Genomic DNA, 20,302 nt, shown 5'->3' on the forward strand with positions numbered 1-20,302 from the left:
TCAAATCATGCGCACCACCTCTGGGTGGGGGGCGGCCCACCTGCAAAGATGATGGGAGACTTGCAACAGTCCCTTGGTGGTTTATATGGAAGACAGTTGAGGTGTTGTCCAACCGCAGTATCTTCCCCTCAGGTACGGCAAAAAGTGCTCGAAAGCCAGGTGCACTGCTCACAGTTACAGCACATTGATGTGATCGGTGCCGTCCTGCACAGACCATCGTCCTTGAACTGTCCTGTGCTGCCAGATGGCACCCCACCCTGAGAGGCTGGCAATAATGGTGACGGTCTTGCGGCGGCCTGGGGCCATGCCCAATGAAATGCCTCTCAACAGGAAATCCCTGTCTCTCCAAGTTACTGTCGTAACACCCTGAGCTGTCGGTAACAGTGCCGCTTTGCGTCCAGGTGGAAGCCGTTCAGTCACCTCTGCAGGAGGCACAATGACAGCAGACCCAGTGGGACCATGGATGTCAGCTTGCCAAAAAGTTGTGGGTAAGTGACATATGGCAACAACCTGTTCACCTGGAAGAGTGTGAGGAAATAGAGAACGTCCTCTACTCGGCGAGAGGATGGCTGTGCCCTCATGGTCATGGTATCCAAGTTCATGTGTTTGTGAAAGATCTTCAGTCATCAAATAACCTAACATGTTCTAACATGCTCCACGGCCACTGTGTGTCCTGAGGGGGGATGTGGGCATGGTGGAGGGTTACAAATATCTGGATGTCTCCATCAACAACAGGCTGGACTGGAAGTCCAACATCAACACTGTATATAAAAAGGGGGTGACTCTACCTCATCAGAATCAGATCATTCAATTTTCTACGATTCAGACCATTTATGTGTGCAGCAAGATGTTGAAGATGTTCTACCAGTCTAATGTGGTCAATGCATTGGAGCAGGAGACTCCAACAAACAGTTCAAAAAATGTCAGCTCCAATATAAGCTACAAACCACAAGCCCTGGAAACTGATGTTGAGAGGAGGAGTGAACAAACTGTTAACATCATGGGTGACCACGACCATCGCCTCCACCACCTTTGTCTGGGAGAGAGGAGATCCTACTTCAGCAGCTGCTGCAGCTCCGCTGTCACAGGGAGCGTTAGAGGAACTTTTTTCTCTCCTCAGCCATTAGACTGTTGAACAAAGCACTAAAATACAAGTCTGAGTGGATGAACAGAAAACGCTCTATGAGAATTATCTATCTATCTATCTATCTATCTATCTATCTATCTATCTATCTATCTATCTATCTATCTATCTATCTATCTATCTATCTATCTATCAGCTAGCTAACTTGTATATTCCCAATATATCCTGATACTATTTATTGCAATATCCATAAGTACAAAATATTATGTATGTTATGAGAACAAGTAAATGGTAACTAATTGTAATTCAAGTGCCAATATTTAAAAAACAAAAACAAAAAAACAAACAAATGGTATGTTTATCAAACTGAAATTATTTTTTTTTCAAAAAAGTTAAACTTTTGCTTCTACATCATATTCTGATTCTGTTGAGTTCTTCAAACGTTTTTTTTTTTTTTTAATAACCACGTACATCTATCAAGTAAAGTGCCCAGTATGTTTTATGAAAAAGTTCCAAACTAAAATGCATGGAGGAGTTTGGTAGTTTAACAAGGTTTTATGTGGTTCACTGACACCTAGTGACTGGGCGTTCACGTGCTATGCACATGTTAGCGCAATTATAATTTTATTTATTTATTTATTTATTTTTAAACATATTGAAAAAAAGCAATTTGGACATTTTTTTAATCGATATTTGCTCGTCTAAATATTGTGAGATATTGTCGAATTAATTTTTTTCTTACACACTTAACTAGTTCACGCCACAAACCAACCATACATTTTCTTATCAATTTACTCCCGTGTGCAAAGGAATGTAGAAAAAAAATTATGGTACATTATATTGTACCAGGATATGTTCAAATCAAAATTTCTCAAATCACAAAGTTAAAATATTATTTTTGTGTTATTATTTTTAATTCATTTTGCTTGTACGTTTGTTACAAGGGGAAGAAACTGGCCGCACATGCGTACTGAGAACTATGGGGAAGTCTTGGATCCTTGGATTGACCGAGGGAACTTGAACGCAGCACAGGGCGGGGTTAGCCGTGGAGTGGATCCTTAGCAGGAAGCAGGCTGGCTGCTGCTGAGCGGCGGACGGGGAAGAAGTGTCAGAGTGCAGGAGTTCCTCTCCGGCCCTCACGTGTGGAGCTCCTTTGGAAGTAGCCCTGATTAGAAAGAGCTGTGGGAGTACTGCGTTTGAGCTGGACTTCCGTTTCTAAAGTTACCGAGCACCCGGAGTGCTTCAGCGTTACTGACCGGAGGTGGAGAGTCTTCAGCGGCGCTACACTGACGGAGGTCGGAGGAGCCACGGCCGTTTGCTCCAGGTGGGTTCGTAGGTGGGCCTGCTCAGACCAGCGGCTAGTGATCATCACAGACACCGGTTATCAATCCCGTGGTTACGGACTGGCTGTGTTTAGTGGCAGCAGTCCTTCAGTGGTTCACCAGCTAGCAGCTAATGTCTGTCTGGGACCAGGAGCCAACGCTGAGAACTCAGTAAGCATTACGAGCCACTTCTGGGGATTATCCGCATTATTCTCTGCGTAAATCTATTCCACCTTTGATGAACACAAGTCAGACGTGGCAGCTGTGATGTTTAAAAAGTACGCTGTGATAGTAGTAAGGTTCATGCACGGTGGCTAATATACACAGGGTTTGCAACAGTTGGTTTCTAGCGGAGTTTTCCGGGCATTCTGATAAAGTTCTTTAGACTTCTGAAACGCGTTTTTAAGACGGCAGGTTTAATGCCTCAGTAACTAAGTGAGTGAATGAAGGCTTTGGTGGTAGAAAACAAGCGTTGATCAACAGACTAAGGTGTCTGTGGTTCATCATGTCAGTGTAAGGGCTGGAGCTTCTCCCGGAAGCGGCGCCGTGTAAAGGTGTGTCTGAGCTCTCTCTCTCTCTCTCTCTCTCTCTCTCTCTCTCTCTCTCTCTGTGTGATGACTGCTGTTTTAGCAGGAGACTCATCAATAACTAGTTGCACATGCTCTAAATAAATGTTTTGCCTCATTTTCAAACTGCTGATTCCATTAAAGTGCAGCACTGCAGGGTTTGTCCTGTCCCTCTCCCTCTGGCCTCTTTCCTATAGACACGCCCCTAATTGGTGGTGGACCAGGCTGGCAGGAACATAAACACAGTGTGACTGTTTGTTTACTCTAATTCTTAATTCAGTGATTAAGTTGCCTTATTACCAGACTCCAACTGTCAAAGATACTTGAAGTATTTGGTGTTTAGAAATAATACTATATCAATTTATTGTAAAAAAAAATTAATAAATCAATCAATAATTGGGATTTTTATTAGTTCATAACATTGTTTGGCATTCAAAGTAATTTAGGGACCTGTACTACGAAGCTGGATTTCCCATTATCATGCTAACTAGCTGGATTTATTCAGTGCTGGTGTACTAAAATGCTGGTTAACGTCTTACCTGGCTAAATCACCATGGTAACTTAGGCTGACCTGTAATGAGCTGCCCATAGTCAGATGATCCTGGTTGGTGCAGATCTGACATCAGGGTTTATGAAAGAATAATTACTAATGGATAAATTAATCCTTTTGTTCACGATGACATCCTTTAGGTAAGATATAGATTTACATCTGATGGACTGATCTACAGTCAGCTGATTTATTTATTTGAATTAGGACAATGCATATTTATCAACATGTCAGCATAGAGCAACAATGTAAATATGCCGGAGTTAGCACAATGACTAATTTTCATCCTTTGTCCTAAGGCAGGTTAGTACAGTAGACATTCAACAAGACACGATACAAAGAATACATAAATCACAGGACATTACTAGTAGACCATAGACAAGTTACATATAGGTTAAGATTGAGACTTTGAGGCCCAAGAAAAAAAGTGAATAATCTAACTGTGAGTGCATGTCTGGCTAGTTTTCAGCCATTGTATTAGCGTAGTTTTAAATGCTGAATAGGTATCACAGTTTCTGACATGGGCTGGTAGCCTGTTCCATGACTGTGTGCCACTGCCTTTCTTTCTGAAAGGCATAACCACTCTGAACTCTCATATGCACTAAATCTACAATACCATACACTGTTATGCAATATTATCTGACTGGTGCAATATACTGGGCAATGTGCAATAGTTTCTATGCAATACGCTGGCACAGTATTATGTTAATACTGATATGAGTGTATGTGAACTTTTAAAAAAAAAATCTATTTATATTGTATATACATTGTTTATTCTTATGTTTGTATTTTTATGGGGAGCTCTATCTCATTACATGTTATGTAATGATAATAAATGGCTATTCTATTCTATTCACTGATAGAACCACCATTTGGACAAATTTAGTCCTGTGCCTTTGTACGTTGCAGTCCCCTCTGGTCAATGCTCTGGTGTTTACTCCACTGCTTTTTTTTAACTTATAAAATCCATCAAGGGAGGGGGAGCAAATTTATTTAAAACTTTAAAGATGAGGCAAGCATGCATGAATACCTGATAACTGTCAAATTCCAGAATGTTGTACTTTCTAAAGATGTTACAGTAATGATACTGTAAAGGCTTTTTGTCTAGAACTTTTAGTGTTCTCCTGAAGAGGGACTTTAATGGCTTCAGGACAGTCTCTGAGGTATGAGACCAAGTAGTATAAGAGTAGTTTATGTGGCTGAATATCATGGCATGCATATAGACCTTTGATGATTCTGTGCTGAGAAAAGATCTAATATGTTTGAAATTGGACAGATTGAACTTAAACTTAGATATGCTCAATTTTCTTAACATGCTGCTTGAAATTCAAGCTGGAATCAAAGACGACCCCAAGGTATTTAAATTGTTCTACAATATTTAATTTCTCACCATTGACTAGCACAGATGGTTGTTCACCATCTGCTGGCTGCGGAGAGAAAAACATACTGACTGTTTTTTTTAGTGTTGGGATGCAGACAAGAGTCTTGGAGCCAGTGAGATAGTGGCACCATGGCACCAGAAAGAACTGTAGTGGCTTCACATTTTTGTTTTTCATCAGCATATAACTGTACCTTTACAGCTTTACACACATCAGGTAGATTATTGATATATAGACTGAATAAAATTGGTCCAAGTACTGAGCCTTGTGGGACACCAGCTGTGCATGCAAGAAAGATAGGTTGTGAATTATCCATTTGTACTGCTTGTTTTATGCCTGACAGATATTAATTTATCCAGCAGAGGACTCTGGGAGAACAATTAAAATGGGTTAATTTAGCAAATGAAAACTTATGATTATTTGTGTCAATTGCTCGGTTCAGGTCAAGGAACACAGCACCCACATAACCACCCTGGTCTAGTAGATGTTTTACATTTTCCAGAAAATAACAAGTGGCTGTCTCTGTGGAGTGATGCCTCCTAAACCCAAACTGCATTGGATGAAGCGAGGTCTGACTATTATTTCAGTATTCAGTTAGTTGTGCAGCAACCCATTTCTATGCAATTTTTGAAATAATGGGTAATATACTAATTGGACGATAGTTCTCTGGTTTTGTTTTGTCACCACTCTTGTATATTGGGGTAACTCTGGCAATCTACCATGACGATGGAAGATTGCCAGAGAAGCCATGACACTCTGTATGTATGAATGGATCATCTCATTCATTCGTACACTATAGTAACGCTGTCAGCATCAGCAGGAACATACTACAGTGAAACAATGTGCTCTCATCCCAGTGTGTGTGATAAATTAAGGATGACGACCTGAATAGAAACATGACTGTGATGTAATAAATTTAACTGATCTGACGCTGTCCGTTTATCATCCCATGGATTATTTTTGGATATTACACTTTTACGTATTAACAGTGTGCCTGTGCTCTTTTCTTCCTGCTTTTTCTGCATCGTCAATGTCATTTTTGGTCTGAATTATGGATTTAAATTCCTCACATTTTTAAATAGTTATTCCTGAATTGTGACGTAAATTGCTATACACAGTTTGTTCGTGATTGTGATTGGTCTGATGCTGTAATCTCCACCTCTGTTACATTATGCTGTCTAAAATCAGCTCGCTTTGGTGAACGTGTTTATTTATATCTAGCTATGTAGTACAGGCCCAAAGAGTCATTTCAACACAACAGACTGACCAAGGGATAAGAAATTTACATTTTCCAAATTGTAACACAAATGAAGCAAGTCCTCCTAATTTGGATATTTCAGTTGCACTATACTATATATTCAGCAGCTGATGGTAAATGGAAGATCAATTATTATCAGCAATAGTGGAAAATCGAATCGTTAATCATTAATAATCAAATATCGGTTTGTAATTGAATCCAGACTTCAATAAACAGAAATAAAATGGTCTATTGCTGTACAGAACCTGTTTACAATGACGTGGATTTAAAATCATAAAGGAATTCATTCGTAAAGATTTGAAGGGGAAAGTAAATAAGTATATTGGCAGATTAACAAATCTGGAAAACTGGAACAGAATTGTAGCCAAAAAATTTTCTTATAATTCCAAATTAAACATTTTTGTTTTTGATAATTAATTATTTCATTTATTGATTGTAGATGGATAAATTATGTTTTTTTGGTGGTGTACCAGTTAATCTCCCTCTTCCAGGACATGTCCAGTCCATTATGTTGTTAAAGCATCACTAACTGCAGTCTAGTCACCTGACGACAATGAGAACACCCACACATGCTCAGAGAGAACCTGCAAACACCTCACACACAGAAAGACTGGCACTGAAACCGAAGAGTTTCTCGGAAGGCAAACTTGTTTACATTCCTAAAGTAACTGAAATTCCTGTTTCTGTTTTGACACAAACCTAATTTTCTCTCACAATATTTATGATAGAAATGTCCTGATCAGACTGGAGCAGTTTATTTAGTGTTCTAAAGCTGCTTTATAACACAGATAAAGACAAAGATAAATAAATCCAAAGTATTTCTTCTGAAAAACAGGAGAATTAGCACTCAAAGGTTGAACATGCCATGTGCATATTTGTTATTGACTCCATCATAAGCAATGTTTTTTTTTTTTTTTTTTTAAACCTAATTTGACTTGAACTTTGCAAAAGTTTTGTGCATTGGATTGGATCAAAGTGGAAAAGTTTCTTTAAGAAGTGTTTTTACTTGATTCTTACTGTGATTTCTTGTTTCTTTGCTAGACGAGGACAACGATTAGCTTTACGCTGTTTTTGTTCAACATTGTTTATCGCCTTCTCAGTGATAATCGGTCACTCCGATTTCAGCTGAATTCAAGTGTTTTTGTGTTGGCTAAAATACCATTCTGCGCCTTTGTTTTGTTTGCAACTTTCAATCATGAAAACATCAGAATTGTAATTTTTGCAGAGTTTTTAGGGTGACATTGGCATTAGTAATGAATGAGAACAAACATTGGATGAAATAATAAATGTTATTATTCATCTTCCCCGGCAGCTTTACCTAAAGCACATCAATTTTTTAAACATTGGCTGCGAGCGTTAGTGTGCTCATATGACTGAGAATCCCACATCCACCTGGACTTTTTACTTTAATTCTTTCTGTGACAGAACTTATTTCTTAAATTACTCATATGTCAAATCATTTTTTCTTCATTCAAATCCCATTAATCCATTCCGGGACTTTAAAAAACACCACGATTTATGTTAAATGGTTTTAAATAAGAAAAATGTGCTTATAAAAACACATTAAAAAAGTAATTGCTGCAGTCTATTAAGTGTAATGTAAGTATTTAGCTTGGTGATCAAATGTCTTGAATACACTGATGAGGTGGAAGAGAAAGGATGAATTGAATCTTATTTTCTGATTTTTGCTCTGTTCGCCACGCTTCCCTTTACCTGCAGTTTTAAATAAGAAACAGAAACTATAAAAATGAAATAATTGTAACAGTGTAAATATTCTTCTGAATTATGTTCATTAAAAGAATAGCTATTGTTTTGTTGATCGGTCTGAAAACATACTCAGTCTTCTGTCAGAACCTAATTTATTGATTTAATAGTTGATTGAAATTTATGTTCATGCAGGTTTACACACAATTTGATGATAAATAAATGTCTTTGTGAGGGTCACATCGCTTTATTTATTGTATTCATTAGCATTTCCTTGGAAAGTTTTTTTGTTTTTGTTTTAAGAGTTATTTTTATTATGGATAATAGAAATCAAAGTTGCATAAACCACTAACATGTATTGGAATGGGCCTTAAGCCCACAGATGTTAGGAGGCACAGGTCTACTATGTTTAGTTTCCTGCCAAACTGTTTCTATGATTCATACACAAGAAAACTAGCAAAGATTTGCTGGTTCTCTCGCTCACTAGATCAATGTTTTACCTTTGCACCTGCTGCTTTGTTTTGTTTGAGAATGCTCCAGTTTAAAATTCAGGTAAAGCTGGATTTGGGATTCTCCAGTATTATTTACTGAGACATGATTGGTCCTACGTTGTGGAAAGGGCACTGCTGAAGGACATGTAGTCCTTGTTCTTTCACTTCGCCTGCTTCCTGGTTTCTGTAACAATAGGCCTTTGTTCTGTGCTCCACCTGCAGGCTAAAGTCCACCTGAAACTGCCCCTCCCTCTGTTTGGGAGAAACTGCCCAAAAACAAGAATTCCAGGGTTTGGGGAATCCAAACTGATGCAGTTTATAACTGTAAACCGGTAAAGTTTGGTTGTGAAACGTCATGTGTGAACTTAGTCCCCAGGCTGTAAAGCTGAGTTTAGGGTTAGCATTAGCATTAGCTTGGCTCCTACTCATTATCGGGCAGGAAAAGAAGCTGCTGTGCACTTTGGTGATTGGATTGTGGAGGAACTTGAAATGCTTTTCCATCATATGATGGTAATAAACCAGGAGCGTCTCTTAGCTTGTGGTTATTACTGTTAATGTGCTGAGAACTCATTTATTCTTCTTTTCCTTGGTGTGATAACGTCTATTCCAGCTGTACATATTATGTTTCTCCTATTTCATCACTATTCAGTCATTTACTTTAGTTACAGAACTCAACAACTACTTTATATTGGCCACAGTTGCATAATATTTTCTTATTCAGAATGATGTATTCCAAATTAAATGATTTGAAATTAAAGTGCTCTGCTTCATGTTTTCATGAAAATAGTAATTTTTGAATTGAGGTTTCCATGGAAACACATTTATTCAATTCCGCTTTAGGTCTGGGGGTTGGGAAGGGCTGTGATTGGCCGTATTCACGTCCATTGGAAAAAAACCACAAAACAAACCTTTTCTTTTTGGCTACGGCATAGAAGACCACATAAGAACTATTTTCATTTTGATTCATCATTGTTGACGCTCTGTGTCTTCGTGCAGGGATTCACGTTCCTGATGAAGCCCGATTCGTTTTCCGATGTCCATGTGTGTGTAATATGTCTGTGAATGTCTGCATGTTTATGCTTCCATCCATTCATTCTGTTCATTATATCCCTGTCTTTTAAAGCTCTTATTTTAAATAGTCTTGGCTCAAGTCCAACGCTTGCTTCGGGCGGCCAAACTGGATTACGTGCTCACCACCGCGTCATCACGACATAAAGTGGAATGAATGTTTTCAAGATGGAGCAATTAATAAAATAGGACTAAACAAGCCACTTAATTCGGCTTTGTTTAATTCAGAAATGCCATTTACATTAAAAATAAAGTGTCAGTTTAAAGAGGATTTCATTTGTATTCTGAATTAAAGCTCTCATGTAAACGTAGCCAATAAGGTCTGAAGAAAAACTGAGCTTGACCTCCCCTCTTTGTGGAGCTGATTACAGGAAGGAGACAGTAAGTTGGTGGGAGATGTGATATCCTGTCAGCCACACCCAAAGATCTGACAAGATGATTCCCTTTGTGTTGTGTTGAGGACAGTGAAGAAAATATTGTCGCGTTATAGTGATGTTGGTTTTAGTGGTCAATGATTCCCTCGAGTTAGAGTTTGAACTCTTACACACACACACACACACACACACACACACACACACACACACACGACTCGTCTCCATTAGTGCCGCTGAAAATAGCTCTGATGTCCAGATCCCAGTGAAATGTCAGCCCCTGAGCCTCAGTTTAATAAGCTTCCTTATCCTGTTGGAGAGTGAGGCTGACGTGTGATCACAGGACGTTGCAGAGCACTAAGCCAGTTCTCCGAGGCCTTAAGGGGCTGCCAGGCAGGTTCTGCCTTTGTGTAAAAAGTTGATCTTCTTGTGCCACAAACACGACCAGCAGGTGTTTGCACTTTAAGTTCATACCTAGCACACTTTTGGATTGTCGTTGCAGCTCTGTTTCTTCTCTTGCAGCGTGTACTGGCCTTGCTGTCAGTTACGTAAGAACTGACAAGTGGAATGTTTTGGATGCCAGGCATTTCCTCGTCTCTCATTCTTACTCTAAGGCTGTAATCCCTGCAATGTTGCTTTGAGACGACGTAGGCCACGTGGCAGATCTGCTCGCTGAGCCACCTTCCTGCATGTTTTACACACATCTCTCCCTTCTGATGTTCCTGGTATGTGATCACACTGAAAACAAAAGGCAATTCCAGGGAATATGCTCACTAATGACAGAAACCAATGGATATGCAGTGGGAACATAAAGACTCTCAAACATGAAAACATTTTGTGACTTCATCAGGTTGAGGAGTCACCACTGTTACTCATTTACTGCTCTTGCTGTTCTCTGGGCATGTGCTGATCTACATTGTCCAATCAGATCTGGTTACTGTTGACCTGCTACTGCTGCAATCTTTGTCCTTCAGTCAAAAGTTTTACCAATTCTTACTTACTAATTCAATAGGCACACTGTACATTTTAATTTGATCAGATACTTTTTAAGATATGGACAATTTAGTAAGGGCGATGTCAATTTTCGCTCATCCTTTTTTTTTCTTCCATTTTCAGCTTCTAATATCTCAGGAACTACACCACAGGAAAGTGAAATTTAGTATAGTAATAAGGCTATACATCTATTCTCTCAGGATATACAAAAACATCTGCTATACATCCTATATGGTGGATATGCCAGCCACTTAAAATTGGGGGGGAAAAAAATCGGGGTTTGGGTCTTTAACATGTTTGGGGCTTCAGTAATCAACTTTGCATATGCCTCAGCTCCCAGCTGCTATGAGCTGCTATGTACATAAAGTATTTATTTAACACTATTTTAATTGGCCCATAACTGCATGTGGTAATGCAAGAAAAACATCTAATATCTATTTATAGTATAAAATGACTCTTTCTTGTGATATAAAACCATTTTTTTAAAAAATACGTTTATTTCATTTACCCAACTTTGGGTTATTTCACCACTTGTGAATATTGAAAATCCTTAACATGAGGTCATTGTGGCTTTCCTGTGTCTTATCACTAAATTGTCCATTTCTAAAAAAAAATTAATCCGTTCAACCTAAAAATGTACAGTGTGTCTGTTGGATGATCATGGAACAATTGCTAAACATTTCAGAATTGTTTGAGACTGAAGTGCGTGGACCATTTGTGAAATCACATGATGGCAATATTGTTATCATTATTTTAAATTGTTATTATTGTTTTTAAATAAACTATGGTGTTGAATATAGCCTCACTTGTACATGATTTTTCATCAGAAACGGGTGGTTGGAGAGACAGAAATGTCAATTTTCGTGCAAAATATGATCTAATCTGACACACTGACGGAGTTCACCTCCTGAAATGGAAATATCTATATGACATGGACTAAACTCTCACCCAAACATTTTGGGACAATATCACGTGTTAATATGTAATTTTTTTTTCACCGTAAAAAGGGTGGCCTAATTTGTAGCAACTTTAGCATTGCGCGATTTCAACACAAACACAATTATATGAAGTAACAATAGTTAACACTAAGTGTTTTAAGCATATTTGGCACAATTTAGGGAAGTTTAAGAACCTGTAATAATGTCTGATTAAGGAAAGGCAATGAAACGAAAACAAAACGGAAAAGGTAAACTTAATTGGAAAAGGTAAACTGAAGAATCGTTGAAGTGGTAAATCCGAGCTTATATGTGGGTTGTTTCAGGGCAGGTCTGGGTTGCAGCGTGTAGTTCTTACTCAGAAAAGCGCCATTGTTTTCAAGTGCATGGTCCCTTAAAGAGAGGAGGGGCCACATTACCTCAGGGAGAGGAAGAGAGAAGCCTCTGTTTGTAAACGCCAGCGATGATACTGATATCTGCTTGTGAGGCTCCAACACAGTAGGTTTATGTTACAGTAGAGATAAAATGTATTATATTCACCCAAGTTGTCTCTACAAGGAGAAAAGTGAACCCCCCCACCTGTGCCTCTGACTACAGTCAGCACAGTTGATCAAACTCTTCCATCTATGGTCATTGTCTGGTTATTTCTCAAATTGTGAGAGGTGATGCAGGACAGAACTAGCAAAAGCAGCGACGGGTCATTTAACGCAAAATCAGCTTCAAAATACAATGTATCAATGTTCTAGGTGTTCTTGTCGTTGATATGTCTTCCAGCCCTACCTCAGAGGGTACGAGGCAGTACATCAAACCTGTGAACCAGTGTTCAAAAGCATCCAAAATGGAACAATATCGATTTAACTTCAGTTCACTAATCACTGTCTTTCTAGTCTCATCATTTTGGTCTAAAGTAAATCTTTACAGCTCAATCTAGACAATCTGATTTTAAATGTGTGTGTGTTAGGATTATGGCCACACAAAAACTGTTTGTAATTAAGGCAACAATCAGAAACTTTTGGTGGATAAAGTGTTGTGTTCCTATGAAAATAGTTTTTTGTTCATTTATTCTAGTTCTGTGGGACATTGATGATGATGATGATGACATCACACATTGCTTGCACAATAATGCATTAGTAATGTCCTGTCAATTGGTTGGGACATGACAAGACATCCCTGAAGGGACATGATAATGACGACTACACACATGCTGTGTGCTTCTAGTTTCTGTGGATTCAGTCTGAGGCAAATACATTTGAATTTAATAAATATAATTTAAAAAACTATTTGGTCTTTTTTCCATTTTAAAATATTTCATCAATCTCGTGAAACCAATATCGCATTTATTATGCCTAATGTAAAGGGGAAAAAAGCACCCCAATACCCAGTACAGCAAGGTTACAAATTCAAATTAATCAGTAAATATTGAGATAATGTTCTAGTGTTTATGGAATGTATAATCTGTTCAGAATCATCTGATTGATCTGTTGTGTGTATGTTCTGTTTCTGTAAATGCTTCTGTCATTTAGTCACTCATATATATTCAGTATTAACATGCTACACTCAGATTACATTATTTTAATAGTTTTCAGATACGAAATTGCTGTACATGAAATTAGCAAAAAAAAAATGAAATTTCTCAGACATTAGCTTTGTTTTGTCTGAATAAGAAGATTGAACGTTGATTTAATGCAGGTGTTAAATGTGAGGTTTTTGGTGTGTTTATGGGTGTGTGAAACCAACGTTAACTCCTCAGCTGACACACCTAAAATGTGCTCACGGCTGTTTAAGTTGATGGTCCAGAGCTCTGAGGGTTCTCTGCGGCTGACCATGTGCGCTCTAGCTTCTCATCAGCAGATTCCTCTGGTAGCCCTGAGGAACGACGGTGTTTGTGAAGCAGACCTCCCACCATGCTATTGTTAGCTAGCCGTGCTCATGGCTCAGAGTAGCTCTTTCTACTCCAGTGGCTAATGTGCACACACACACACACACACACACACACACACACACACACACACACACAACCTCCTGAAGATGTTTCAGCTCATGTCTAATGATTTCTAAGTATTATTACCATGGTGAGTGATCAATGCATTATAATATAAAAACATAGCCTTTACCTGCATTCTTCATAATCTTGTTTAACTCTAATAACGCGTCTCAATAATAGAGTTCAACTTATTTTTAAATATGAGAATCATAAGGTTTCTCAAAATGACTTTTTTTGCGGGACAAGGATTATACTACGATATTTAAAAATCTTTCTGCAAATTTAAATTGTCAACGCAACTAAAAATGTGGTTCATGATGCGATGAGTTATTTGCTCATTTAGCCGTACCTAACTATTAAATCTGTGCTTTACTCATACCAATGAGTTTTAGCTTCAGTTGATTGGTGAAAAACAACATTCCTGTGTGAGTATGTGTTAAAGAATGGAAGATACATTTTCATTGGCTAATAATTCAACCACCAAACATTTTCTACTAGTTTTTAAGGTGCTGCAATTTACTTTTTTTTCTTTTAAACCACTTAAACAGCTAATCTGATTAGTTCATACTAGTGCATATTTTGGTTATGGAACTTGAACCAATAGGTGAACCTGGTGTAAACTTATTTATTTTTTCTCTTGAATTAATCTGTGAGGCTGGAAGGTGTCCTAGTTGCAAATAAATGAGATATCTAAACTCGAGTGAGGCCTCCAGAATGCACCCAGAATTTCTGCCCCACTTCTGTCCAAACACATTTTACCAATTGTACCATGAATATTCAATATGCGCACTGTAAATTTCAGGTTTGAACGGATCAATGCCTTTTGAGATATGGACAATGTAGACAGGGGAGGTATGTGTCGATTTTTGTGTTTCCTTATTTTTCTTCCATTTTTAGCTTCTAATATCTCAAAAATTACACCACATAGGAAACTAAAATACATCCTATCTGGTGGACACACCAGCCCCTCAAAATTGGAAAGACATCAGTTTGTGTGGTGGGTCTGGAACATGTTGGGCCTTCAGTAAACAGTCTCAGCTCCTTGTAATTGGATCAGCTTTGAGCTATGTACATAGACTGTTCACATGACTAATGATTAGTCACATTGGTTCTTGGGTGACAGTCTCTTGAAAAAATGCTTTAAAAACAATTATAATAATAATAATTGGCCCATAGCTGCCTGTTGGCATCAAAATGTTTTTGTGAGTTTTATGGATCAAATAAGCACATGTTGATATTCTACTTGGTCACTTTCTTGCTTAAAATGCTTTCAGAACTTTCAGTGGTGGAGAATTAACAGAGATACAGTATTTAGCCCCAGTGTGCTTCAGGTTTTTGTCGTTGTAGGTTCCAAATGCATCCTGGGAATCTTGGAAGTATACTTCAATGAGAATGGTCACCATACTAATCATACTAATAGTATATAGTTGACAGTATGTTTTCATTAAGTTTTGTAGTGTATGGTACGAAGTGTGCCATTTCAAACACAGCTCTAGACTGTGACACTTTGCACTTTGTTAACAGAAAGTAAAAAGATGATCTGCTCTGGTGAATATCAGTCATTCACAAATATCTGAGTTCCAGAGTTCCTGAGCTTCACATCCTCATCCACGTTTAGGTGAGGTTGAGTTCCCTGCTTAGATGAATTATCTACTTTGTTTGATTATCTGAATTCAAATAGAAAAAATGACTGTGAGGCAATGTGAAGATAATGTGCATTCATGTTGACCAAGTCTGACTTTTCTGTGTGTCATGTCTGAGTCAGAACAAGGTGCTTATACACAAGGAATAACAGGACTATGTCTGCATTAAAAAGGAAGTTCATGATGAGCTTCAGACGGAGAACTGAGTCATGGCGGTCCTTCATCACAGATCTGTCAAACGTTGTGTGACTGCAGTTTTTAGGCCAGTCTCAGCGTGGTGACTGAACTGTTCACTGCATGTGACGGAGCTTAGTGGTGGTGAGTTACTGTTGCAGCCATTTTTAAACACTCCCCCAGTGTCATTTGATTGGTGCAATAAGGATGAATGCAGACAGGATGTAGCTTTTTCCTTTTATTGTATCACTCCTCCTGTCTTTTCATATATATGTGTGTGTGCGTGTGTGCGCGTGCGTGTCATTACTGTGCCCTAACTGACCTTTCCTCTGCCTTCTGTTTGTGCACTCTGAGTAAAGCCCCACCCATATGTGTGACTTGAGTGTAAAAGTGGCAGCATCCTCCTGTAAAATTCTTCCTGTCAACAGCCTCCCTACAGTGGAGGCAGAGCTGTGGCGTAGAAGATATCCCACAGACGCAGAGGCGATCTATGCTCCTCTGAATACTACACAGCTCAGTGGCCGCGGTCACTGGATGTTCTTTAATTCAGAATTAGGTAATACGAATTAAATAATTTGGAATTAGTGTTCTGCTTAACATGAAAAACAGGTTTATTGCGCTTTTAATCTGGGATTTGGGAAGGCTCGGACAGGACAGGGGGTTTATGTGTATTACGTCTATCGGGAAAAACACAACAAACCTTTTATTTTCGGCTACAACATAGAAGGCCACGTGAACTGTTTTCACATTTATCTTGATTGTAGTTTTGAAGCAGCAGCTCCACAATAACACACGGTTTAACTTTGCTCCGTGGAGCAGATGAGACAGAGAGCAGAAGTCCGTAGTTTGGTCAGTCGAAGCCAGCGGTTAATGCTATAGCTGTTCTACCTCCACTAGGAAGGAGGAGTGATAAATAAACTTTATAATGATCCGCGCATCATTCGTGAAGCCCCGATGAAACCTGTTCCACTTGCCGCAGTCCGTGTAAATATCTGCATGTTTATGCCTTTGTTAATCCACTTTTCTTTTTTTTAAAAAAAAAAAGTCCATGTCTTTTAGGGCTGAGTTTAAAAAGCCGATCACATATGAGGAGGGATGTGTATAGAATTATTATTTTTTTACCACCTGGTACTGATTTATGTAAAATTGAACAATATCATGTTTTGGTACCTATAGATGTACTCTTGTGACTGTGAAGATAGCGGAGGTGGGGCGCACACACACACACGCACTTGTGTCCAACATCCCGCTGAAAAGGACAGACATGTCCAGTATTAAAGAGAGAGTCTAAGGGAGCGCCTCACCTCGCTGTCCGCTCTTTAATCTGACTCCCCCTTCACCTCGCGACTGCACTGGCTAAATAAACAAAACTAGCTCCATCACACGGGAAGTTGAAATTTAAAGATTTAAAGTTGAAATATAATGTTGAGATTAAAGTTGAAAAGATTAAAGTTAAAATTTTTGAAAAATAAACTGATATTTATGTTTGCTATTAAAGTCATATATATTCACCATATAGGACAAGTTTCCATCCAAACTAGGGGTGTGGAAAAACATCGATTTCACGATATCACGATTTTATGGGTACCAATTTTAAAACAATTTAAAAAAAAAAAAAAAAAAAAAAAATATATATATATTTTTTTCAAATCTATTTTTGTGTATTTGTGCAATATTTCAGTGGTTACAATGCTTTCAATGTGTTGCTATGGTTACTTAATGCACTTGATTTAATGTTGGCAGTGTGTAATGCCTGCAATATTTATGTATGCAGACATTTTATTTTTATGTAATCTGTTTAGTAGTTTCAGTGAAAACAAACTTGTTGCTCTTTATTTTATGATAGCAGTGTGTAACACTGCATTTTCTTTTTTTCATTGAAAATGTGCAAAAACACTAATAATAAATAGGATGTTTTGAAGCAAATAGTTTTGACTCAGTTTGTCCTCTGAATGATCAATATCTTCTGATGAACATATACAGCAACTTCATTTTCCATCTCTAGTTTAATTTTGATTTTAACTGGGTAAAATATTGTGATATATCGCGATAATATCGTATCGCGACCCAAGTGCTGTGATACGTATTGTATTGCAACATCCTTGCCAATACTCACCCCTAACTGGCCCTAACGTGTTTCCGTAGCTCCTCAATAGCCACAGACTGAATGTTCCACCTTTTCCAAACTTGACTGGTTTTTTCTTCTGAATACATTATTTTTTTGGCAAAATCTCTTCAAAGTCCTTAAAGATATTACAATGCTGTGTTTTAAGGATGTGAATCTTTGGGTGTCTCACGATTTGATTCTGAGGGTCACAATTCCATTCAAAATCCATTCTGAATTCAAAAATTGATTCAATGCATAGTGTGTTGAGGCAAATTATGGTATCAAAAAGATACAGTTTGTATAATAATATTTTACATAATCTGATTCCAATGATGTAATCACACAAAGACAAACTTCAAACAAAATGTAACATTTATTCATGCGAGACAAATAAAAACTTACTTACTGTACAAGACATAACTTGCATAAATAAAATTGCTGAAATAAAAGCTTAGACCAACAGTCTCAACCCTGTGACGACAAGAATTGTATAACTGCTTTCGTTCTGTACTTTGTCTGTTTTTTGTTTGTTGTTTTGGTTTCGTGTTTCTACTTGTATTGTTTGAATATAAATTTGAAAATTGATTTTTGGATCGATTTAGAATTGTGGATGAATAGAATTTATGGGAATCAATTTTTTTCCCCACCACTACTGTGTTTATGAGCTGAAAGAGAGATCATTTATTTGTTATTAAACTCAACTTTGAAGTATACTTTAACGCATTCATCAATATACAGCATTTTGTTGACGTTCTGCTGTTTGTAGTCATATGGTTCCATAAATTTGATTTCATTAGCAGACCTTTGGCTTTTATCACATCATAGTATTTTGAGTTCATTTTCACTTTAATCTCCTCTTTTCGACTTCAATCTCTTGACATAATATTTCAACTTTATTTTCGAAATTTCAACTTTAATCTTGACATTTTGACTTTATTCTTGATTTGCCCAAAATTATTTTCTCCATCAAAATTGGTCCTAATCCTGTTCTGTAGAGTAGTGATCATGATATCCTTGGCTTGAAAATGAATGCAGTGTGTTTTTAGTGTGTTGTGATGAACAAGCGCTTCACATTATTATGACTGCATTCAAATCTGAAAAGGTTTTGGTGCAAAATCTGGTTTAGCTGTTGGTGTATTAGCTGAACTGGTGAGGATCTCAGTTTGCCTGGTGACGCGTCACAGCAGAAGCTTCTCCAATCACACGGCTGTGCATGGTTTCATGCAAAACATGGTGATTTGCTAGTTGGTGGTCTTTAAAGGTTTCACAATAATATTTCTGGACCATATCATAGATTCCATGGATCATTTTTCCCCTAGAATAGGAGTCTGAGGGTGTAACAATGTGGCTAGTGCACATCTTTAATGATTTCAGTGTAACCCTCCAGCTTTCATGAATCATTTGAAGCATATAAAATGTAAAATAACAGTAATTGACTCGATTAAACCTATTTAGCATGTTTGGTACGTGTTCAGGAAAGTTGTCTTAATAGAGAAAGATGATGAAACTGACACGATACGGAAAAGTGTAAAGTGACATGTATATGTATAAACCCTGAAACAGAATTGAGGAAATTTAGAAACGAAAAATTGTTGGCCCTAAGCAAGCATGTCTAAAACTTCTGTTTCTGACCCAAAGCTGAGCCTGAAACAAAGCTTTTTCTTATCACTTTGTCAGACTGTTTTGTTGGAATGACACTTGAATACAAAACAATGATACAATTTGACTATCCACTCAGAATTTTATAGTAAAAGACCAATACATCGGCCGATTTTTGCGGGCTGCTGTGTTTGCTGATTTGCATTATTTACAGAGAGCAGAAATATTTTTTAATGTTCTTGTTCTACATCATCTGTTTTTTATATTTGTTAAATATATTTTACTTGTTGTCGTTCTACCTCACCTTTGTTAATTTCAATAAATGTTCCTTTTTAAATTGAGTCTCGTACCATTTGTTCTTATATTATGTCATTTTTATGATTGACGGAGCAAAAGTAGTAACGGCTCCAAATATTGACTCAAAAAATTGGCAGTCCGTATCAGTCATTGGCTAAAGCTCATGGAAAAAAAAATAGGTATTTGCATCAGCCCTAAAAAATCCATATCAGTCTATCCCTATAACTTAACAGCCTTGGCTCCAAATTGTGGTCCCAAAACACAGATCTATAATAATAGACTAGCTTTTGATATGACGTTAGTCAGGTGAGATTGTATGTTGACTTAAAGAAAAAAAATGTGACCTGTAGACTTCATTCATTGGCTCACTGTGTGTGTGTGTGTGTGTGTGTGTGTGTGTGTGTGTGTGTGTGTGTGTGTGTGTGTGTGTGTGTGTGTGTGTGTGTGTGTGTGTGTGTGTGTGTGTGTGTGTGTGTGTGTGTGTGTGTGTGTGTGTGTGTGTGTGTGTGTGTGTGTGTGTGTGTGTGTGTGTGTGTGTGTGTGTGTGTGTGTGTGTGTGTGTGTGTTTTCCACCCAGGGTGCCTCAGTGGGCCTTCAGGCTCCACCCAAGTGCTAAGAAAGAATGAAGAGGTTCAGGCGACATGGCCATGAGACGCAGAGGGATCGACTTAAACAGGAGCTCTACCAGTTTAACAAGGTGAGATGACCTCAGCATGCTGCTTAACATGTTTACTATTACATGATTGTTCATGCTGCTGTACAGCTGTAACAAAGGATGCT

The 20,302-nt window shown here is 38.0% G+C and overlaps 1 protein-coding gene across 2 annotated transcripts in view; it reads left to right on the top strand.

Annotated features, from left to right (window-relative positions):
• Positions 1 to 2,127: 2,127 nt before the first annotated feature.
• Positions 2,128 to 20,302, top strand: part of llgl2 (LLGL scribble cell polarity complex component 2) — a 58,354-nt gene continuing 40,179 nt past the window's right edge. For both annotated transcript variants that reach the window (XM_028475438.1, XM_028475439.1), the window contains exons 1-2: positions 2,128 to 2,408; positions 20,100 to 20,219. In XM_028475438.1, coding sequence (XP_028331239.1) covers positions 20,145 to 20,219 — 75 coding nt within the window. In that variant the 5' untranslated portion in view covers positions 2,128 to 2,408; positions 20,100 to 20,144. The remainder of the gene's footprint in view (positions 2,409 to 20,099; positions 20,220 to 20,302) is intronic.

Source organism: Gouania willdenowi, chromosome 19 (genome assembly GCF_900634775.1).
Source record: "Gouania willdenowi chromosome 19, fGouWil2.1, whole genome shotgun sequence".
NCBI lineage: Eukaryota > Metazoa > Chordata > Actinopteri > Blenniiformes > Gobiesocidae > Gouania > Gouania willdenowi.